Source organism: Ipomoea nil, unplaced genomic scaffold (genome assembly GCF_001879475.1).
Source record: "Ipomoea nil cultivar Tokyo-kokei standard unplaced genomic scaffold, Asagao_1.1 scaffold2036, whole genome shotgun sequence".
Lineage (NCBI taxonomy): Eukaryota > Viridiplantae > Streptophyta > Magnoliopsida > Solanales > Convolvulaceae > Ipomoea > Ipomoea nil.
In genome coordinates this window covers 45,282-69,975 of record NW_017618464.1, presented here as the reverse complement: position 1 = coordinate 69,975, position 24,694 = coordinate 45,282, and the positions used below count along the sequence as shown (strand labels likewise).

The 24,694-nt window shown below is 40.7% G+C and overlaps 2 protein-coding genes across 2 annotated transcripts; both read right to left on the bottom strand.

The window, feature by feature from the left end:
- Positions 1-4,491: 4,491 nt before the first annotated feature.
- On the bottom strand, positions 4,492-6,028 carry LOC109147737 (aldehyde oxidase GLOX1-like). The gene is made up of 2 exons (XM_019295393.1): positions 5,583-6,028; positions 4,492-4,612 (listed from the first exon to the last, which is right to left on the bottom strand). The coding sequence occupies exons 1-2, from the start codon at positions 6,026-6,028 to the stop codon at positions 4,492-4,494; spliced, it is 567 nt and encodes a 188-aa protein (XP_019150938.1).
- Positions 6,029-6,143: 115 nt separating this feature from the next.
- LOC109147721 (aldehyde oxidase GLOX1-like) lies at positions 6,144-7,279 on the bottom strand. The gene is made up of 3 exons (XM_019295366.1): positions 6,884-7,279; positions 6,642-6,799; positions 6,144-6,553 (listed from the first exon to the last, which is right to left on the bottom strand). The coding sequence occupies exons 1-3, from the start codon at positions 7,196-7,198 to the stop codon at positions 6,160-6,162; spliced, it is 867 nt and encodes a 288-aa protein (XP_019150911.1). The 5' UTR covers positions 7,199-7,279; the 3' UTR covers positions 6,144-6,159.
- Positions 7,280-24,694: the final 17,415 nt, after the last annotated feature.

Here is a 24,694-nt window from a genome sequence, read left to right as displayed (position 1 = left end):
ATCTTGATATTAGAAGATGAATTGTGTCCTTGTTGATTTAAAAATGATTAGAACCCTAGGTTGTATCGTATGGAATTATTCTTGGTATATTGGGTGGGAATTCGCATGATTGGGTGTTGATTATGTTTAGAAAAGCATGATAGGTTATGTGCCATATGTTTCTCGATCTTTGACCCGTTAATTGTCTACGTGTGTTATCAATTACATTTGAAAGTGTCTAAGCATGGTTTCGGGTTCCACAGCGGTTCCCGGGGCGAAAAGTGATGAAAAGAGTCAGTGGGGGGTAGGTGGGGGTAGGGGACCCGCCACCTACCCGCGGCATTCTCGGGCAGCTCCGGCAGCGGGCAGCCGGCGGGCGGGCAGCTGCCCGCCGAGCACCCGCTGCCCGGAACAGTGGCAGCCGGCGGGTGGACCCCCACCCACCGGCTACCCGCTGGAAATTACACTACCTCGGGCTCCCGGCTTCCCCGTTTGATGTTCCCCGTTCCCCGTGGTGTCCCAACGAACTCCGTTTATCGTGCCGATGTCTAGGTTGATGTTTCGGGTACCGTTCGTAGGTTTATGAGTCTATTACATTGCATGCTAGTTGAATTGGTATCCCGTTGACCTAGGTAAAAGAAGTATGAACCCCTTAGGACTATTCTTAGTAAGTGATGGATCACGCATAAGTTTTGTTATACGTTTTCTCCCCCTTCCTAATGTGTAATGTGGGTTGCATGTGCTTGCTATGTGCTATGTGTGTGTTACCCCAATTCGGTTGCGATTGGATTGGTTATCCTGAGCTGCGGTTCAGAAGCTGGCTGCGGTCAGATTGATACTCTTGGGCTGCGGTCCACCGTTTGGTTGCGATCAAACGTTTCTATACGAGCTGCGGTTCGTCCTTTTTCCTGGCTGCGGTCAGATGACATTCTCTTGGGCTGCGGTCCACCGTTTGGTTGCGATCAAACGTTTCTATACGAGCTGCGGTTCGTCCTTTATCCTGGCTGCGGTCAGATGACACTCTCTTGGGCTACGGTCCACTGTTTGGTTGCGATCAAACATTATGATGAGCTGCGGTTCATCGGTCGGTTGCGATCGACCTCCCCGTGTTGCGATACGGGGCATGGTGCTGCGGGGCTGTGTTAGAGCAATATGCGCTGACCCTCATGTATGGGCATGCGATCGGTCCCGTGGCGCCAACAATGTGCGTTATGTGTGTGATATGTACGAGTTGTGACTAAGAGTGCCTTGGGATGTGACTATGGGTTTCATATTGGGATTGTTTATGATGGGATTATGATTACCGTTTATGCCTTGACGTAACTGCTTTATCTTTTATGAAATGCTTTTGCTTGCTATGTCCACTGCTGGTGTCTAGCCTTAACTGTTGAGTCATTCCCGGTTTTAAAAGCTAGAGTTCATAGGATATATCTTCATGCTCATAATGGTTTTCGTATATCTATATATATCTCTATATGTATTGTATTTCAACGCGTTGGAGTGGGTTACCAGCATCTCTCGCTGAACAGATATATTTGGCTTTCAGGCACAGAAGATTAAGTCACTGGAGTGCGCTAGAACTTAGAAGTAGATAGTTTCCCTTTTGGCCTGCGTGCCACGTTTACGTATTTACGCTTTGAGGATATTAGTTAGTTAGCCTGTGCACTTGGGTTCCCTAGCCCAGGTGTGGCATAGCACCCCGAACGCTTGTATTTATATCTTGGGATTTAATAAGATTCTACCTTTATTATAAGTTTTAAAAGTCTTGAAAATCTGGGGTGTTACATGTAATCTCTTAGTTTATGTTTGAGTGTTTCTTTCTTCTTGAAAGCTTAACCCTAATTCATGATCGAATAAGAGTACTTATAGTTCCATAATAAGAACACTCTCCATAGATACCTCTGATTGTAGATGTTAGGACGCTATAAGAAGAATGTAATCTTAAAGATCTGGTGCATACCTTTTTCAAAGAAGATACGTTGATCTTCTTTCCAAAACAGACATTTTAAACCGCGTTCTGCAAATACGAAACATCTTCGTAAAACAGATCTTCAGTGTCAGTTCCGCTGTTGCTGTATCTAATCAATCAGTCCTCTGTAGAACAAACTGACACCAAGCTAACCCTATCTTAGTTTGCAATAATAATATTGCCGTAGTAGCGGCGAGCGAAATGGGAGCACCCTAAACCGTGAAAACGGGGTTGTGGGAGAGCAATTCAAGCGTCGTGCTACTAGGTGAACCAGCCTGAATGCTGCACCCTAGATGGTGAAAGTCCAGTAACCGAAAGCATCACTAGCTTACGCTCTGGCCCGAGTAGCATGGGGCACGTGGAATCCCGTGTGAATCAGCAAGGACCACCTTGTAAATATTATTATTCTTAGAATATTTTAGATTAATTGTATGTATTATTCTGTACCTTATTTAGGAATATGACCGTTGCCCATAATTGTATATATGAGCCTCAAGGCAAATCAATAAACTCAGGGAATATAATATTTCTTACAGAATTATTCTTTTGCAGGGAGCTCAAGTATCATAGGACATATATAGCTAATTTGGTGGTTGGAGTCCATGATGAAGTTTTTCTGCACAGCTCTTTAGTTTTCCATTATTTTTTGGATGTATATTATAGGTTTGAGTTCTACAATATTGTAAAGTATTGAGAAAATGTACTTTTGATAATTCTTATGTTCTGTTAATAGATTATTATATGTTTGAGTTGTATTGTAATGTATTGAGAATGTGTACTCTAAACTTTAAAAAGTATATTACTAATTATTTCTTTACTTTGAACATACCTTGACCAACTATATATCCTATACATTGTTGATTTGCAGCCTATGATAAGTTTAAATATCTGCAAGCAACAACTCAAATTTTATTAAACTTTCAATCTCATATAATTTATCAAAAAAGTCTTTTAATATTTTTTCAATTTCATATAATTTGTATTGAAATTCATATATATAAATATAAAAAAGATAGGAAAAAATGCATGGTTCTTCATTAGTTATAGACAAACACTTGTAATGTCTTCTGCCAATACTTAAGAACTGTACATAACACAAATACACTACATAGTAAATTAGTGTTTATGCTAAATAAAAACAATTTATAGTTCATAAGACTGTATTAAACAAAGTGAATATAAAAAATAAAATTCTCACTTCGTCTTAGGTTAACTAATTAACAAAATTTATTAGTAATACCCAAAAAAAATAAAAAAAAATATAATATATATATATATATATATATATATATATATATATATATATATATATATATATATATATATATATATATATATATGACTTTAAACTATAAGATTCCAGGTTTCAAAAAATTGATACAAAATGACAGAAACTTAAAGTCATATTGTCCTATATTAATTTTGTGAGAAATAACATTGCAAAATATGAATACGTAACACAATTAAATATGAATATGCAACACAATTAATAATCATAAAATAATATGTTGGACTTTAAACTATAAGCTACCATGTATTTAAAAAAATAGATACAAAATGATAGAAACTTAAAACCATAATCTACATATTTTTTTCAACATTTAACACCGCAAAATGTGAATAGGAAACACAATTAATAAGAGAAATATAGATTATGGTTACAAGGTGCACAATGGATTGCTGAAATCTATCACATGTGATGCTATTGAGAAATATAGATCACTCATTAGGACAGTGTAATGGTTACAAGGTTGGTTGATCATGTTTTGGAAGCTCAGATTATGTGTGGAACGAATGCAGGAACAAAGGTTTTAATTCCTCGAATGTCGTTAACACCTTCTGATTCAAGATTGCCTTTCAAGTTTCAAAGAAAGCAATTTTCTTTTATGCTATCATATGTCATGATAATAAATAAAAGTCAATGGCAAACACTATCATATCACACGTAGGATTATTTTTTAGAAGGTCGGTATTTAGTCATGGTCAAATTTACGTAGCAGTCTCAAGAGTAAGTAAATTTAGGAGATTAAAAATTTTGATATGTGGGGATATTGTACCATCTGTAAGTACGACTAAAAATGTCGTATAGAAAGAAGTTTTCAATAATGGATAATCCAATTGCATCTATAATTTCTAATTAGTAATAAGAAAAAAAAATGAAAAAATAAGAACATAGTCTGGGGGCGGATGTAGCCAAGTGGATTAAGGCGGTGGATTGTGAATCCACTATGCGCGGGTTCAATTCATGTCGTTCACCCATCGCATCTTACTTAATGGTTAGCTGCAATTTTTGTAATGGAGCTCATAAGAATAAAATCATATATATGAAAAAAAATATATAGATAGATATGTTATGATATGGATCTGAATTGTGTTATGTGACATCAATTCGTTATGTATGGATGAGATTCCAAGGTCCTGATTGCGTGCATCCAGTAGGAATTGAACCTACGTGCATATATTATTTCATATGTCCGTACATCGCATATATTTGCCCACACGGGTCATTGAATTTTTTTCTACTAGCTTGATTGGGGGAGATTCTACGAGTTTATAACATCTTGCCCACATGGGTCATTGAATTTTTGTCTACTAGCTTGATTGGGGGAGATTCTATGAGTTTCTGCCATCTCCAAAAGCTCCAACTCGTTATCCCTTAGAACCCTGCCAAACAAAGAAGAAAAAAAAGTCAGTCACATACTCACATATAGGAGCATCATCTGTCCAAACTCCATTCACTTTAATCCGGTTCCTATTTCTTTTGATAATAGCGGAGTTGTGGTAAATCGGGTGTTACAATCACCCACTCAAATCCACTTACTTAATGTTCATTTTTAATACATTGAATGTTAATTTTTTGTGTTGAAGGTTCACTATTTGGTATAATATTTAAAAATGAACTTGCATATTAAAAACAAACATTATACTAAAAATGAACATTTATCTATGGTCCACATAATCCACATTGCAATGTGGATCATGAACTAAAACTACGTCGTATTATTTCATTTGCATATACGTTATTGTATGAGTTCTATTGTTTAGTTTCATTTTTTGCACGTTCAAGTATCATTTTAATTACACTTCAAGATCATTTAAATTTTAATTACATTATCATTTGATAATATATGTTATTACACTAACTTTGTTTTTTAGTATCATTTTTCACATGCACAAAGGTGAAAAGGCCGCCGGAAATTAAAGGTTTGAAAGAAGAGAGGAAGATAGAGAAAGCAATTGTACGTATAATTTTGAGATGTTTCAAACCTGCAAACCTCTACCTTCCTCCCACTCTTCAATTTCTTTAATTTATTAATTTATGAATTTAAGAACTGAGCTCATAAGTTCATATAGAAAATGTTGTACTGTATATATTATTATATGGTACTCTGTACAAGATTACAAAAATAGAAAAATTCAATGCCCATCGTCTTCTATTCTATAGGTTGGATTCCCCACTCTAAGGGACCCCCCCCTCACACCGTAGTAGTTCGTCTGCACTATAAAAAGATACAAATCACAATAATTCAATGACTCAATCAGCATGTAGGGCTAATTAAATGCACCCAAATACTGTCAACACTGAACGAGCGAGCCCGTATATTCTATTCTGTTCTATTTAATATGCACCCACAATCCCTTGCTGGGTACGCCACGGTGCACAACAAAGATCAAGTAATAGCCTGGTGGTGCAAGCTTGCCAGAGGACGGCGCCACGGCGGAGATTGTCTCCTTGGCCACAGAGGTGAGTCCCAAAATCAGCATCCTTTGGCCCTCAGAGTACCCGTGAGTGGTGAAAGGCGGCGGATACATGGTAACCTTAATACTAGACATGTCCGCCGCATCATCTAGCTTGAAATGGATATTGAAATTCTTTCCATAAACCAATTCCGTTTGGGAAAGCTTCTCCACGATCTGCGGCCGGAACTTTTGCAGTGCGGGGGCTAAGTACGGCGGCGAGAATTTCTCAACGCGCATGTCGGTTGGGTATTTGGCTTTCATATCGTAGGAATCGTGGGTGTTACTTCCCGCTACTAAGATCTTAGCGTCGGGCAAAACCGCAGAAGTGGAATGGTACATTCTGGCAATTTTTGTTGGTGTCAACTCAGTAAACCTTTCCCCTTTCGGTTTATCCGGGCTGTAAAGCACCGGAGTGAAATTTGGTTCCTCCGCCGCGTCCCAACCAGAGGTCCCGGTTTTCGCGCCATTAATTATGAGGACATTCCCAAAACCAAAACCTCCGCCTTCACAAAATCATTCGCTTTGGTGAGTTTGAGAGGAAGAAGCGCGGATTGCCCCGAGGCCGGGTAGTTCCGGGACCCCCCTGGCAGCTTAGGAAGCTCCCGAATCGTCTTTCCGGTTCTAGGGTTGAAAATAATGGAGCGATCGTTGGCGAAGAGGAAGACATTGCCGTCGGGGAGGAGGTACACAAATGGATACAAATTATTCTCCAGAAAGCCGTCGGTGGTTTCCTCGAGCAGCCGAAGCGGAAATTGTTTGTTCGGGAATTTAAGCTGATCTGGCGGGACAATTTCATAGTTGCGAGATTTTCTTCCTCCCACCACGATAAAATCACCATTTTCCAAGACTTGTTGAGAAGCATACCTGCCAGTTCAGTTCAACGTAGTAAATTAAATTAAATTAAATTAAATTAATTATTATAAGATCAGAATTTGAAAATAATAATGCTTACCATCTGTTTGCAGAAAGTCCAACATCTTCCTTGAAATCGCATAAATCGCAGGGTTCCAGGATTCTAATTCCTCGAAAACCTTTGTCGTAGCCTCCGGTGCTTATCAATTTTCCGGTGCTCGACAGCCCTCCCGACGAGCACCATGTATTCAGGCTCAACTAAACATATATGCATAAAAACAATATAATTAATTAATTAATGAAATAAATTGTACCCAGGCCAGGCCAGTATTATATATATACCTTGAGTGTCTTGACAACTTTAGCGGTGTCGAGATCATAGGTAACGCCATGAGCCCAGCAGTCTTCACGGCCCTTATCATCTTTTCTGCACCACTTAGGATTCTGCATCAGTGCGGAGCGACCAAGATTAATGGCGTCATACCAGACAACCCTGTTGTTTGTCATCAACTGCATGTGCATGGCGGAAACACCCACGTTTTCAGTTACAGTTTGCCAGCTCGAGGCTGAAGGATTCATCTCCAAATCTGGTTTCCCATAGGCGCTGCAAACAAACAATACAAGAACATAATAATAAGCTACTGTTATTGACGCCATTGGAGAAACTCGATCTTTTATTTATCTAGCTTCTCCAATGGACTAATTCTTTTTATTTATTTCTCGATGTTCGATGTTCGATGTTCGATGTTCTTCGTCCTGCCTACCTCTTCACATATATATACTTGCATTATTGCGCTACTCAGATTCAAATGCCTACAATTATGGATATCCACTATTATTATATACAAACAAACTACCTAGCTCTTGCCTCATGCCCATCAAATTTTATTTTCTCAGCTCTCCCCTCCGCTCCCCTCTTCTTTTTATTTTATTAAAATGTTAAGTTAATTAATTCATGGACAATTTTACATAATGCAATCAAACATTAGAAAGGAAAATGCATGTTTTCTGGAAATTAAAATAACTTATTTTCCAGAAGTCATTTTCCTGCCGCAGAAGTCATTTTTCTACAGCTTTCTAAACGAACCAAAAGAAATTTATGATGCAAGTATCTCTCTTACTAGGATTTAAAAAAAAAAAAACAAAAAAAAAAGTTTATGAAATTTAGTTACTAATATTAGTTAATCCAATTAAGTTAAAACTAGAGTTAATTCTATTTTTTGTCATAGATTTATAGATGGCTTGACAATCGGATTTAAGTCCTTCATGGTGTTAATTTCTCCTGTGTTAAGCGATCTGCGAATCGTGCTGCCCACATTGGTGCTCGGGAAGCCGTTTCTGAGTTGGGTTGAGGGGAATGGTTTGACATTCCACCTCATTTTCTTGTTGATTGTCTTAGCTTGCTTCTAATTTAATGAATTAAGTCCTTTAGCTCAAAAAAAAATAAAAAATTGGTCATGCAACAATAACACTAGGACTAAATGTACATGTTCTAATAAATAAAAAAAATAGACTAAAAATGGGCTGTCACCTATAAATTTAAGACAAAAATAGAATTAACTCTTAAAACTAATATCATATATAAATCTTCTTTCCTCATCCTCTCATTCTCCTTCTCTTCTCCTCCTCCTTCTTCTCCTTTTTTTTTTTTTAAAAAAAAAAGGTATTTTAATAAAAAGTTTAACATAAATTTGATCACTTTAGCCATTTTATCATGTCAGAAAATGCTAAAAAATTACATTATGTTCTTAATCCAAAATGCTAAACATTAGTGTTACGGTTAAAGCAACATTTTTGACTTGATATTTTGATTAAAAAAAAAAAAACATATCTCTTTTTTCAAAGCCTTATTATTATAAATGTTACTAAATTATTAAATAAAAAAAGAAATAATTAACTTAAGAGTTAAGACTATCACAAAATGATATAGTAAATTATCTCTTTCCAATTCATAAAGAGATGTGAAATGCATGATTTACGTACTCACTTACTATACAATATGCAAATGTGAGCACACGTCTCTCTTTTTATTGAGGATTCCATGCTCCTTTGAAAGTAACATTAGTAATGAAAGGTCTCACGTAATGAAATTAACTCTTAAACTAATATCATATATAAAGAGTTAATTCCATTGGAGATCTTCTGTCTTTGGTGACAATTTCAAATTTAGTCACAGACTATCGTTTTTGCCATTTAACATCCCAGACTATTATTTTTTGGACGCTTTTAGTCCGTCTCATGACATTTCCTATTTTTAGTAAGTGCATTTTTGTATCTTTATATTTTTCTTTTGTTATTTTTTCAATTTCAACTGCTTTACGAAAAGCCGGTTGAAAAATATAGTTAGAAAAAAATCACAGGTTACCTAAAGCCCTAAACTAATTAAACCGGTTGAAACCGAAATAAAATATCAAAATAAAAATGTGAAAAGACAAAAAAAAAACCTTACTAAAAATATGAAAAGTCATGACAAGGACTAAAAGTGTCCAAAAAATAATAGTCTGTGATGTTAAATGACAAAAATGATATATAGTCTGGGACTAAATTTGAAATTGACACCAAAGACAGAGGACCTCAAATGGAATTAACTCCATATATAAATCTTCTAACTACTCATTCTCCTTCTTCTTCCTCTCCTTTTAAAAAAAAGGCATTTTAATAAAAATTTCAACATAAATTTGATCACTTTAGTCATTTTATCATGTCAAAAATTGCAATGGGCACCAATTTTCATTATGTATTTAATTCAAAAGGCTAAACACTAGTGTTACGCTTAAAGCAACATTTTTTACTTGATATTTCAATTTAAAAAAAAAAATAGATCTCTTTTTTCGAAACCTTATTATTATAAATGTTACTAAATTACAAAATAAAAAAGAAAAAATCAACTTAAGACTATCACATATAGGGGCTGGTACCTAAATGTCAGAATGAATTTTGTCAAAAACACCAATACTGGAAGAAGAAGCTGAATTAAAAGGTAGTTTGCTAAGATTGCCTAATTGACAACTTTCACAATCAATGTCCATCTTGTTGTTTGAACTAACATGAATTAAATTCTTAGTGCGTAATAATTGAACAGCGGATTTTTGCGGATGTCCAAGGTGTTGGTGCCACAGCTCTTCATTATCTAAGTTTTGTCTATTGGAAAAGTGTGCTTCCTTTGGTTTGGATTAAAAAAAAATCCCCTTTACGTTGACCCACTATTATGGCTCGACTTGTTGCTCGTTCCAAAATGCAGAAAATCTTATCGGTAAATTCACAATTTAAAAGGATATTGTCATGTTAACTGACAAATAGAGAGTAAATTACGACTTAGTTGGGGTACATGACGGACATCACGGACTAATAAATCATTCTTACCATCAGAAACTACAACATCCCCAACAGCATCTATTTTTAAGTGAGAACCATCACCAATGAATATTGAATCATGACCAGCATATTTTTTTAAGATTTAGTAACATACCTGAGTTTGCAGTCATATGATTTGAGGCCATCCCGTGAGATAAGAAAAGAGGTAAGCCATCTTGCTAGGACTTGGGGCAATTCCAAGGCACTGTCTTCGAAAAAGCGTAGAGCTCTGCGTGAAGTCAGTTGTCCCAATGGCGATGTCTTAGGAGATGAGAAAAAAAGAGAGCAAAAAGAGGGAGCCATTTCCTATATCGGGATCACAAAAGACTTCCTCGGGTTAAAACAGAGAGATCTTTTCCGTGGGGAGTCGATCTTTGGCATAAGGGTGGAAGTGTGTGAGAACCAGCGCTTATGTCGGGACCACAAAAAGTTTCCCCGAGGTTAAAACACGAAGCTCCGTGCCGGGGTCAGTTGGTTTGTACACATCGTTCCCACTAGTGTGGCTCGGCTATAGGCTTTTGCAAGATAAGAGGTGAATACCAATTTTGGATTGCATGCTTGATGAATGGTGTGAGAGGGTATCCCTTTTTTAGTTTTCATCCTATCTTTTAGGAGTATGGGGCTTCCTTAGTATATTCCTTGAGTAGATTTAGTAAGGGTGCATGACTAGCATATTTATTACATGATATGAGGGACTTCACCCCCTCCGTTTGCGTGACACTTATCTTGATCGACCTTTGGAAGAATTAAGTAATCATTGAGTTGGGGTTAGGTGTATCTTTGACACTTAAGTGATCATTGGTTTGATTGAAACTTGTGATAAGTGTCAAAGACACACATTTTTTGGGTTCATTTAGGGTGAATTCTAAGCTAAAAACAATCCTTTGTGTAGCAATATCGTGCCAATTAGCTATGTTTTGCATTTTACTGTAAATTAACACCACACTTTGTGTTTTATATGTGTTTAAGTAAGCTTCGGCCTTAAACTAACGAGGCAAAGTGGCACAACCGGAAAGAAAGCGGGAAAAGAAGACAAGCCGAGACCAAGCTACGAAGGCCACAAAGCGCGTTGCCGCGTGCGTTGTGGAGAGGCACAAACAGAGCTGATTTCCAGAATGTTCAACTCGCATCACAACGTGCGTTGTGACGCGCGTTGGACGGAATAAGTTCCCAAACAACGTGCGTTGTCCGGGGCATTGAAGGCTGCGTGGAAGAGCTGCGGAAGGGATTGAAAGGGGGGGGGGGGGGGGCTATTTAAGAAATTCTAGATCAGATTTAGAGAGGACATTTGGTAGGTTTTTAGAATACTTGATAGCTTAGCATTTTGTGATTGAAGAGAGAGCAATTTGTAGAGAGATCTTAATAGATTCAAGCTTTGATTTCTTGGGAGATTCATTGAAGGAAGAGATTGACAAACTCCAAATTCAAGAGATCTTGCAAGACTTCTTTTATTTCCTAATCTATTTGTTTGGTATTATCTCTACTCTTTTCATTTCTATTTGCTTGGTTAGGTTTACATTTATGAATGCTTTTATGATTTCTATGGCTATTGTAGGCTAGCTTAGCTAGGGTTTGAATTGTGAAAGTGTGTGATGATGATGCATGCTTTTGTGACTTAGTTCTTGAATTAGGGATTGATTGATTGCAATGCTCTATGTCTTGTTGTAGGGGATTTATTTGTTTGCATCAGAGGAACTTGATATCCTCCTATGGTTGTTTGAGGGATTGACCTATGCTAGGTCAATCCAAGCTCCCATCCTTGGCATTTCCTAGCTCAAGAACCCTACAGGGCTTGGCTGGGAAGGAGTTGTAGGCAAGGTATTTGTGGAAAAGTTTAGGTGAGACCTAAACAAGTCCTAGTAGTCTAACTTACGGAAGGACACAAGCCACTCCCTAGACTTAGCGTTTGCATCCTCTTTCCCTACGTCTAATGATTCTATAAGCATCTTAATCCACACTAAGCAATTCAACCCTATCTACCTTTCATTTGATTACCACTTGTTAGCATTCATTTTACTAGTTCACTATGACGTTTATCTTTTGTGTGCGCGTGACATGCAGTCAAACAATACCGATGTCTTTACTTTCTGACGTTAGCAACTTAGGGGTAACTCCGAGCGGCCATCCCTTGAGAATGACATAATCCGGAAATCATCCCAACACAGTCAACTCTTACGCTGTACCTAGCAAGAGTGAAGTAACGAAAAACGCGATAATCAATTCTATCCAACTTTTCTATTCGTACTATAATTCTACATTAAAATTCATATTCTAATATTTTAAAATAGTGTAATACAATTCCTAATAAAATATATTCTTTCCTACTTTTCTATTCGTACTATAATTCCATTTTAAAATTCCTATTTGTAATACAATAGGACAATATTAAAACACTTTTATAATACTCCGTGCGTGACAAATAAATATGACAGTACAAATACTAGAAATAGGAAACAACATATATTATAATTATTGTTAATTTTATTGTTTTTATAACAATATTAGCAATACAACAATATTAAAATTCATATTTCTATTTAACAATATGATATTATATATATTAGCAATACAACAATATTAAAATTCATATTTCTATTTAACAATATGATATTATTCATTTTCCCGTTAAAAATTATATTCTCCATTAATTCTCTGTTAAATTTAGTATATTTCAAACTCCCATTAAAACTCAACTGCATGTCTAAATTATTAAGATTTAAATAAAAAATCCTTAAAACATGCACGCTTAATTCCCAGTTAAAATCAAACCCAATCTCCCAGCTCCATGATGTACTCAAACACTCCTAAATCACCTATAAATATAGCCCAAAACCTAGCACTCCATCACCAAGACTAAAACAGAAGATTGAGGAAGAGCAATTTGGAGCTTGGCTTTACAATTTGGAGCATCCCATTCTATTAACATTAGTTTCTATAGGTGAAGTAAGGATTACAAGTTCTTTTTTGGTGATTATGCAGTTTATGTTTCTTTAATGTTGCAGTATAAAATGCTATATCATGTTTTAGTTTCCTTTTATATTTATTTACTAATTGTTTTATATTATAGTTTTTTTTAAGGAAACTGGGATATATTAAATCAACATCGAAATACAATCAGGTGGATGAGTAATCCACACCCCAAGGAAAGAAGAGGAACCAGCACCTTGTCTGAGCACATGAGCCATGTGATTCGTTGGCTTTTTTTCATGGCCTCGCTAGTCTTTAATTGGCACAACTTAGCATCATGAAGTTCTTCTATGCATGGCATACTCAGAGGTCCATTGTTTGCATCTGCCACCCACAACTGACCTCAAACTAACGTATCTTTACCGCCTCCCACCCGCCGAATAGCTCCTCTTCGCAATAACCCTTGACCCGCGTGAATGCTCCTCCATAGATAGCTACAGTTGTGACCAATGTTCGCCTCTAGGAAACTAGCATTAGGAAAATACCTCACTTTCAGAATTTGGCACATCAACAAATTGAACGGGGTCTTGTGAGGATCCGCCAGCCTTGAATTTTCGCATATTGTAGAAAGTATTCCAGCCAGGCATTGGTGATATCATTCTCAATTTTATTGGGTAATAACATATTAATAGTTTCAATCATTCTTAAAAATCTTATTTCAATATGTAACTAATTTCTTTTATTATTAGGTTGATGTTGAGGCATAGTGCTGGATTGAAGAATAAAGTGATGACTTAGAAGCGTTCAAGTATTGTGTAACTTTTTCCTCTTTTATATGTATCACATTTTACAATAGGTTTCAAGTATTCTGTAATATACAAATATGCTATTTTCAAGTGTATTAAGATTGATTCTATTATTTTGAACATTAATATTTAGGGAATTGTGTTCTTCGTTCTCCAGTACACTGAAAAATTTATTCTATTGGATTCAAATAGCTTAATAACTTAATGTATCAATAGATTGGCAATGGTGAAGTTGTGGGTGATAGTTCAGTGGTAAAGAGACCCCTTGTGAGTGAGTTCTCATCAACCCAAACAACAAAGAAGAAAGGGCTTCTCAGTGTTAAACTTGAAGGAAACTCATTGAGTATAATTTGTGTGGTTGAAGGGTCTGTTCTGTATGGACAATGGACAATGATGCACGGTGGCACATGAGGTTGTATACATTTATTTATTTATTTATTATTATTGGGTTTCAAAGACAATTGTGCCCGGTGGCACATAAGGTTGTTTACTCTGGGCTACTAGTGGCACATAAGCTTTTCTAAGGTTTTGTAAAGCTCATGTAATCAGTGAATTTTCAAGTTTTCCAAGCACCTATTCTTCCAAGTACGTGATTGCACTGCAATCAAACTGTTTGCATGGTTGAATTTATTAGATTATGGAAATTAGATAAATATGTAAATATTATTATTCTTAGAATATTTTAGATTAATTGTATTATTATGTACCTTATTTAGGAATATAAGCGTTGCCCATAATTGTATATATGAGGCTCAAGGCAAATCAATAAACTCAGGGAAAATAATATTTCTTACATGGTATTAGAGCAACCCAGGTTTTTATTCCTTTAAACTTCATTCGTCATTTTCTTCCTCCTTGGGCAGCCATATCAATGGTAGACAATACAATTGGCCAAAACTTCTCTTCTTCCTCTCAATATCAACCTACTCCTTGCTCCATCCAAGGAGGCAGTGAAATTGGATTCCTCCCCATCTCTTAAAGACACGGATCCCGAACTCTGGTCAAGAGTTGACGCCATTGTTTTACAATGGATTTACGACACAATCTCTGAAGATCTTCTGCATACCATTATTGAATGAAATTCTACCGCTGAACTCGCGTGGAACAGGGTCGAGGACATTTTTTCAGACAATAAAAATTCAAGGGCACTCTACCTGGAACAAGAGTTTACTGCGGTTCGGATGGAGAAATTTCCAGATTCCTCTTCCTACTGCCAGCATCTAAAAACACTAGCAGATCAATTATCAAATGTTGGCGCTCCTGTATCAAAGAACAGGTTAGTACTTCGACTTATCTCCGGTTTAACTGATGCATGTGCTACCGTTGGAACACAGATTCGTCACGACGACCCCATTCCCCTTATTTTTACAAAGCCCGATGAATATCTTGGAGGAAACAACGATGGCGAAAAAGGGGGCTAACCCCTACGATTCCACTGCTCTTCACGCGTCTGCCGATGATCAATCTGCCGGAAATTATGGGGAAAATCGAGGAGGTCGCGATGGCAGAAACAACGGCTTTGTTTCACGCGGTGGCAACTCTAACCGTGGTGGTAGCTCCGGTTCTCGAGGCGGCCACTCCACAAATCGCGGCGACAGAAGAGGCGGTCGCCAATCTCACGGCAGGGGCAGAGGAAATCGTGGTGGCCGACAAACACAATACCAGCCGCACAACACATTCTGGCAGAACGCTAATCAGCAAAATTGGGCTTATCCACCCATGTGGAATGGGCCATGGCAACCTTGGGCTACTCCACCTTGTCCATATCCTACCACACCAGCCCAGTGGCAAAGAAATCAACCACCACTAGCCTCACAATCAATACTTGGACCAAGACCATCCCAAGCTCACTTGGCATCAACAAATTTGGGCCAATCTTCATATACACTGATGTTATCACATCTTTGCTTGTTATTATAGTTATTTTGAATCATCTCAGTATTTAAGTCCTTTAATTTTTCTTATTTAATACATATTTTCCTTGCTATTATCATTTAATTATGGTTCACCACTTGTTTTGAATGTTTTACGGTGTTTGTTAGTGTTTTTGAACCATTGTAGGTTAATTCTATGAGCAAGGGAAGTTCAAGGATGAGTTTGGAGCAATTTTGGACAAGTTCGGGGCCCAGAGGACTCGACGCGTCGAGCCAAAGGCTCGACACGTCGAAAATTTCCAGTACACATTTCGGTCGAGACCATCAGGTCTCGACGCGTCGAGAAAGTCGGGAAGTGCTACTAGCTTTAAATTACAATGACGCAGCAAAATTCAATCCAAATGGTGGGCTGCATGGTAGGTTGAACAATGATTTCCTAATCATTAGGCACTATTTCCAAAGTCAAAGTTTGCTAGTTACATTAATTTCCAAATTAATGAAGGATGGCAATTTCTTTATTTAAATATAGAAATTATAATTTGAGTCCAATTTTGTACAAGATTCCTATTTCATCTCAACTTTGTACCCACAATAAAATCCCTCCTTCCTCAACCCTAATAACAGAAAGACGGGGGAGAATTCAGAGATTCTTGGAGACAAGAAGGAGAGAAATCAAGAGCCACAAGTTGTCTTGGAAAGCAAGAAGAAGACTAGGGAGATTTGGGAAAATCGTTGGTTAATTCTTGTACTCTTTTGATGATTTGTAATTCTTTATTTATATTTGCTATGTATAATTTAGTCATGCTTGGCTAAATTCTTTAGAGATTCTTGGGTAAAAGTGTTTATGAACCTATGTGCCTGAGCTCTCAATTTCTTTAATATATTATTATTTGGGTTTAATACTTGTGTTGCAATCGTGATAATATTGTTCGATGCTTGTAATTAATGGCCATAGTTACTAGCTTCATAGCCATGTTTGTGTCACCAATGGGAGTTGGGGCATAAATTAGGGCACACACGATTGCACCTAATGGTTGGTCCTTGGGAAAGGGGAACTTATTAGGGGAAGTTTATTCTAGATTATTGCTCATCGGGAGATGGTAGTAATTAGGAATAATTGAATGCTGATCTTTGATCTTATTGGGTGTTTAAGCCATGGGAGTGGAAATGTAACACCCCGTGTTACGAGTCCTAAAACCAATTAATTAATTAATTAATTAATAGCCTAGGAGAAAGAATAAATTATAATGATTAATTAGGGAAAAAGGCCACCGTAGCCCATGGGCCCAAATATATAAACCCAACCCCTAACCCCAATAGGATTAAGCTCTGAATAAACCCTTAGATCTATAAATAGAGAACTTAGGGAGCACCTAGAACCCCCACACGCCTAAACGCCCCACCACCCCCAAAAGAGCTCCAAGAATCCCCTTAGGAGAAATCAAGAAAGCAAGGAAGCTTAAAGAAAGATCCTTCATAGCCAAGGAATTAATTAAGGCTAAGAGGTAACCCATGTCTCAACAAAACCTATTTTCATAGTTATGATTCCCCCTTAGGGTTTCCCCATATTATTGTGTATTAATGACTTGTGATAATTATTGTTGATGATTAATGTGATGATCCCATGAGGGATCTTGATGATCTTGATATTGGGAGATTCTTGATGATTATGGAATTCTTGATGATTATATAGAGTTCTTGATGATTATGTGTTGTTCTTGATAATTGTGTGATGCTCTTGATGTTATGTGTTATTCTTACCGAATCTTGCAATTAGAAGACGAACCGTATACTTGTTGATATAAAAGGGATTAGAACCCTAGGTTGTATCGTATGATCTTATTCTTGGATTATCGGGTGGGGAAATCGCATGTTTGGGTGTTGATTATATTAGAAAAGCATGATAGGTTATGTGCCGTTCGTTTCTCGTATTTGATTCGTTAATTGTCTACGTGTTGTCGTTAATTGCGTTGTAAAGTGTCTAAGCATGGTTTCGGGTTCCACAACGGTTCCCGGGGCGCAATTGATGAAAAAGAGTCAGTGGGGGGTAGGTGGGGGGTAGGGGACCCGCCACCTACCCGGTGCCGAGAATTACCGCCTGGCAGCGGGTGGCCGGCGGGCGGGCAGATGCCCGCCGGCGACCCGCTGCCCGGAACAGTATGTCCGGCGGGCAGCCGGCGGGTGGCCCCCCCACCCACCGGCTAAACACTGGAAAATTCCCCCACTCGGGAGTTCGGCTTCCCCGTTTGATGTTCCCCGTTCCCCGTGGTGTCCCAACGGACTCCGTTTATCGTGCCTATGTCTAGTTTGATGTTTCGGGTACCGTTCGTAGGTTTACGAGTCAATTATATTGCATGCTAGTTGAATTGGTATCCCGTTGACCTAGGTGGAAGAAGTATGAACCCCTTAGGACTATTCTTAGTAAGTGATGGATCACGCATAGGTTTTGTTATACGTTTTCTCCCCCTTCCTAATGTGTAATGTGGGTTGCATGTGCTTGCTATGTGTTATGTGTGTGTTACCCCAATTCGGTTGCGATCGGATTGGTTATCCTGCGCTGCGGTTCAGAAGCTGGCTGCGGTCAGATTGATACTCTTGGGCTGCGGTCCACCGTTTGGTTGCGATCAAACGTTTCTATACGAGCTGCGGTTCGTCCTTTTTCCTGGCTGCGGTCAGATGACATTCTCTTGGGCTGCGGTCCACTGTTTGGTTGCGATCAAACACTATGATGAGCTGCGGTTCATCGGTCGGTTGCGATCGACCCCTCCGTGTTGCGATACGGGGCAGGGTGCTGCGGGGCCGTGTCAGAGCTATATGCGCTGACCCTCATGTATGGGCATGCGATTGGTCCTGTGGCGCCAACAAAGTGTGTTATGTGTTGTGACATAGACGAGTTGTGATTACGAGTGTCTTGGGGATGTGACTATGGGATTTATATTGGGGATTGTTCATGTTGGGTTATGATCATTGTTTATGCTCCGCCTTATCTGCCTTATCTGTTGTGAACTACATATGCTCGTTATAACTGTTGCTTGTGTCTTGCCTTATCTGTCGAGTCATTCCCGGTTTTAAAAGCTAGAGTTCGTAGGATATATCTTCATGCTCAAAATGGTTTTCGTATATCTATATATATCTCTATATGTATTGTATTTCAACGCGTTGGAGTGGGTTACCAGCATCTCTCGCTGAACAGATATATTTGGCTTTCAGGCACAGAAGATTAAGTCACTGGAGTGCGCTAGAACTTAGAAAGAGATAGTTTCCCTTTTGGCCTGCGTGCCACGTTTACGAATTTACGCTTTGAGGATATTAGTTAGTTAGCCTGTGCACTTGGGTTCTCTAGCCCAGGTGTGGCATAGCACCCCGAACGCTTGTATTTATATCTTGGGATTTAATAAGATTCTACCTTTATTATAAGTTTTAAAAGTCTTGAAAATCTGGGGTGTTACAGTTGGTATCAGAGCCTAAGTTTGACCCTAGGATAAAACCCTTAAGACCGGACTTTAGGACATTAAGCTTGAACTCTAGGCATTTAGGAACATAGGACTCAGGAATCTTAGGATGCGCTGTAAGATTGAGAAACCTACACATCACCTCCCCTCACTTCGCCCCCCTCTAATATTAAGAAACTCTTCTCCGCTTATTACATCAAGATGAAAACACAAAATAATATCAACCTTTAATCACCAGGATGGCACCCAAGAAGAAGCCGACAGGAACACCGAGACGCCCTACCCAGGAACTCCTGACTCAGAACCTACAACGCCTGGCCCAAATCGCCCAGGCACTAAGCGCTGTCATTCCTCAACCCCTACCAACGAACGAGAACTTGGAAATCCACCACCAAGTCTCGGCACACCAACCGCCCACCTTCTCGGGAGACGAAGACCCCACGACCCTCGAAGAATGGATTGAGACCTTCGACAGGATATTCAGGGCAACCCAATGCCCCGAACACCGCCAAGTCGGGATAGCCTCCTTCTACTTCAGACACGAGGCCGACACCTGGTGGGCCCGTGAGGGACCTACGTACGAGCACGACCCCGAATTCGACTGGGAAGGCCTAAAAACACAGTTACGAGAACGGTTCTACCCCAACCATCTGAAAGCCGCCACACGCGAGGAATTCCTCCATCTAAGGCAAGGGGCAGCCCCAGTCTCAGAATACTACCAACGATTCTGCCAACTGGCTCGCCTCACCCCGAGTTAGTACCCACCGAGGGGATCAAAGTCAGGAAATTCTTAGCAGGCCTTAACCCCGAACACCAGAGGTCCTTGGCCGCCCAAGAACCAAAGACCATCGGAGAAGCCTACGCCAAGGCATGTCAACTACAACAGGTAAAGAACCCGCCCCAAGGGACACAACTGGGGTATAAAAGGAAGCCCGAAAGAAGTCGCCCAATTCCCACCAAAGAGCCTAAAAACCCCAAAACCACCCCACTGAGCCGGGCCATCACGCCGACTGCCCGGGGAAGGATCCTCACCCTAAGCAAGGCCAGAATCGGAGATAGCAACATAGTCTCCGGAACTTTCCTAGTGAACGCCACCCCAGCCACCATACTATTTGACTCGGGGGCTACCAACTCATTTATAGCAACCGAATTCGCCGCCCAGCTCGACCTTAACGCCAGCACGAAGGTCCGGCTCCAAGTCAAGGTGGCCTCAGGCGAGATCATAAAATGTGATCGCATGTACGAACATGTGATAATCACCATTCAAGGGGTGGAATTTCCCAGCAGCCTAATCCAGTTCCAACTGGATGGGATGCAAGTGATCTTGGGCATGGACTGGCTAGGGAAATTCCAAGCGAAAATCTTGTGCGGAGAGCAAAAAGTGGTCCTACGAGGACCAAACGGTAAGAGGGTGTCATACCGCAGTATCCGCCAGGATCCGGGGATCAAGCTTGTAAACATGATAAAAATTAAGAAGTATCTGGGCCATGGAAACGAGGCCTTCTTATGCTCAGTCAAAGACCTCAACGCCAAAATACTCGAACCACGAGACATCCCAGTGGTAAACGAGTTCATCGACGTTTTCCCGGACGAAATTCCCGGGGCACCCCCGGCCAGAGAGGTCGAATTCACCATAGACCTCACACTGGGCGCCGCCCCGATCTCTAAACCACCCTACAGACTGGCACCAAAGGAAATGAAAGAACTGAAAGCGCAACTCAAGGAACTACTAGATAAGGGTTATATCCGACCGAGCACCTCCCCATGGGGAGCACCGGTATTATTCGTTAAGAAGAAGGATGGGAGCATGCGCCTATGCATCGACTACAGGGAACTCAACCAGGTTACAATAAAGAATAGGTACCCCCTTCCCCGGATAGATGACTTGTTCGACCAACTTAAGGGGGCAGGCGTATTCTCGAAGATCGACCTAAGATCCGGATATCATCAAATCCAAGTGGCCAAACCGGACGTCCAGAAAACGGCCTTCCGAACACGTTACGGCCACTACGAGTTTACCGTGATGCCCTTCGGCCTCACTAACGCACCCGCCATATTCATGGACCTCATGAATCGAGTATTCAGACCTTACCTGGATGACTTCGTCATTGTGTTCATAGACGACATCCTAGTCTACTCCCGAAATAAAGAAGAGCATGAGAGGCACCTTCGCACATCGCTACAAACCCTCAGAGAAAACCAACTCTACGCTAAATTCTCTAAGTGCGAATTCTGGCAAGACAGCGTAGCCTTCTTGGGTCACGTAATAACCAAAGAGGGGATCAGGGTGGACCCCGCTAAGGTTCGCGCCGTTCAAGAATGGAACACGCCAAGCTCACTCTCGGAGGTCCGAAGCTTCCTAGGCCTGGCTGGTTACTACAGGAGGTTTGTACCCGACTTCACCAAGATAGCCCAACCCCTCATTAAGCTCATGAAAAAGGAAACCCCCTTCCGATGGGACAACAACTGCATCTCGGCCTTCCAAGAATTAAAGGACAAGCTAACCACGGCGCCCGTGCTGGCCATCCCCTCCGGAACGGAAGAATTCGAGGTCTACAGCGATGCATCCAAGAAAGGGTTGGGATGTGTGCTGATGCAAAAAGGGAAGGTAATAGCATACGCATCCAGGCAACTCAAAACCCACGAAGAAAATTACCCCACCCATGACCTCGAGCTAGCCGCTATCGTTTTCGCACTAAAAATCTGGAGACACTACCTGTATGGGGTGCAATGCAAAATCTACACCGACCATAAGAGCTTAAAGTATATCTTCACCCAAAAGGACCTATACATGAGACAACGAAGGTGGCTAGAACTCATAAAAGACTACGACCTAGACATACAATACCACGAGGGAAAAGCCAACGTCGTTGCAGACGCTCTAAGCCGAAAGACGACCCATTCCCTCAACACCACGTGGGTCCTACCGGACCAACTGTACAGGGACTTCCAAAAACTACACTTAGAAATAATAGAGCGGGGACAAACCCGCCCTAATGCCTACCTACTCAACACGCAAGCCATACCCGCCCTCTTCGAAGAGATCAAACCAGGGCAACATCAGGACCCGGAACTAGACAAGATTCGCCACGACCTAACCCAAGGGAAGGAAGGCCCCTTCGAAGCACACCCGGACGGTAGCATCCGTTACAAAGGAAGGTGGTGTGTACCCTCAACACACCCTCACTTGAAACAACGGATCTTGGAGGAAGGACACAACTCCCCGTACTCAGTCCACCCGGGAGGTGACAAGTTATACCAAGACGTAAGGAGGACGTTTTGGTGGCCAAACATGAAGAAGGAAATCGCAGATTTCGTGGCCAGGTGCCTGAATTGCCAAAGAGTAAAGGCTGAACGATGCAAGCCCAAGGGACTCGTGCAACCCCTTGAAATACCACAAGGAAAATGGGATTCCATATCCATGGACTTCGTCGGAGGGTTACCCCCAACAAGAACCGGCAAGGACAAAATCTGGGTCATAGTGGATCGGCTGACCAAAACGGCACGATTCATTGCCATGAAGGAAACCTGGACAATGACGCAACTAGCCCAAGCCTACATAAACCGAGTGGTGAAATACCACGGAGTCCCCCGAAACATTGTGTCCGATAGAGATTCCAGATTCCACTCACAATTCTGGAAATCACTACAATAAGCTTTGGGAACGCACCTAAAACTAAGCATAGCCTTTCACCCCACCACAGACGGCCAAACCGAGAGAACCATCCAAACCCTCGAGGACATGCTAAAAGCCTGCACACTAGACTTCCGAGGGACGTGGGAAGAACACCTAGACCTCATCGAGTTCTCATACAACAACAGCTACCACGCGAGCATTCGCATGGCACCCTACGAAGCACTGTATGGCCAGAAATGTAGAACCCCATTATGTTGGGAAGATATGGTCAACCCGGTAACACTGGGCCCCCAATACCTACAAGACACCATAGCTAAGGTCAAACACATCCAGGAAAGGATGAGGGCCGCCCAAGACCGCCAGAAGTCTTACGCCGACCTAAAGAGGAAGCAAGCCGAATTCAACCTCGGGGACAAGGTCTGGCTAAGGATCTCGCCCACACGAGGAGTAATGAGGTTTGGAAGAAAAGGAAAACTCAGCCCCCGATTCATCGGCCCTTACGAAATCGTGGAGAGAATCGGAGACTTGGCCTACCGCCTCGCCTTACCCGTCGAGCTAGAACGAGTACACAACGTGTTCCACGTATCTCAGCTAAAGAAATACATACACGATCCAAGCCACGTACTCCAACACGAGACCGTGGACCTCGACGAGTCACTAGTGTACGAAGAGAAACCCGTAAAAATCCTGGACACCAAAACAAGAAATACCCGGAACCGAGTCATAGAAATGGTGAAGGTCCTCTGGACCAACCATGGAACCGAGGAAGCAACATGGGAACTTAAGGACATGATGAAGGAGCGGTATCCCGAGCTGTTCACTCCAGGTAACTAAGAGAAAACTTTCTTTTTTCACCCGGGGCCAAGCTTCGGGGACGAAGCTTCCTGTTAAGGGGGGGAGAGTGTAACACCCCATGTTACGAGTCCTAAAACCAATTAATTAATTAATTAATTAATAGCCCAGGAGAAAGAATAAATTATAATGATTAATTAGGGAAAAAGGCCACCGTAGCCCATGGGCCCAAATGTATAAACCCAACCCCTAACCCCAATAGGATTAAGCTCTGAATAAACCCTTAGATCTATAAATAGAGAACTTAGGGAGCACCTAGAACCCCCACACGCCTAAACGCCCCACCACCCCCAAAAGAGCTCCAAGAATCCCCTTAGGAGAAATCAAGAAAGCAAGGAAGCTTAAAGAAAGATCCTTCATAGCCAAGGAATTAATTAAGGCTAAGAGGTAACCCATGTCTCAACAAAACCTATTTTCATAGTTATGATTCCCCCTTAGGGTTTCCCCATATTATTGTGTATTAATGACTTGTGATAATTATTGTTGATGAATAATGTGATGATCCCATGAGGGATCTTGATGATCTTGATATTGGGAGATTCTTGATGATTATGGAATTCTTGATGATTATATAGAGTTCTTGATGATTATGTGTTGTTCTTGATAATTGTGTGATGCTCTTGATGTTATGTGTTATTCTTACCGAATCTTGCAATTAGAAGACGAACCGTATACTTGTTGATATAAAAGGGATTAGAACCCTAGGTTGTATCGTATGATCTTATTCTTGGATTATCGGGTGGGGAAATCGCATGTTTGGGTGTTGATTATATTAGAAAAGCATGATAGGTTATGTGCCGTTCGTTTCTCGTATTTGATTCGTTAATTGTCTACGTGTTGTCGTTAATTGCGTTGTAAAGTGTCTAAGCATGGTTTCGGGTTCCACAACGGTTCCCGGGGCGCAATTGATGAAAAAGAGTCAGTGGGGGGTAGGTGGGGGGTAGGGGACCCGCCACCTACCCGGTGCCGAGAATTACCGCCTGGCAGCGGGTGGCCGGCGGGCGGGCAGATGCCCGCCGGCGACCCGCTGCCCGGAACAGTATGTCCGGCGGGCAGCCGGCGGGTGGGCCCCCCACCCACCGGCTAAACACTGGAAAATTCCCCCACTCGGGAGTTCGGCTTCCCCGTTTGATGTTCCCCGTTCCCCGTGGTGTCCCAACGGACTCCGTTTATCGTGCCTATGTCTAGTTTGATGTTTCGGGTACCGTTCGTAGGTTTACGAGTCTATTATATTGCATGCTAGTTGAATTGGTATCCCGTTGACCTAGGTG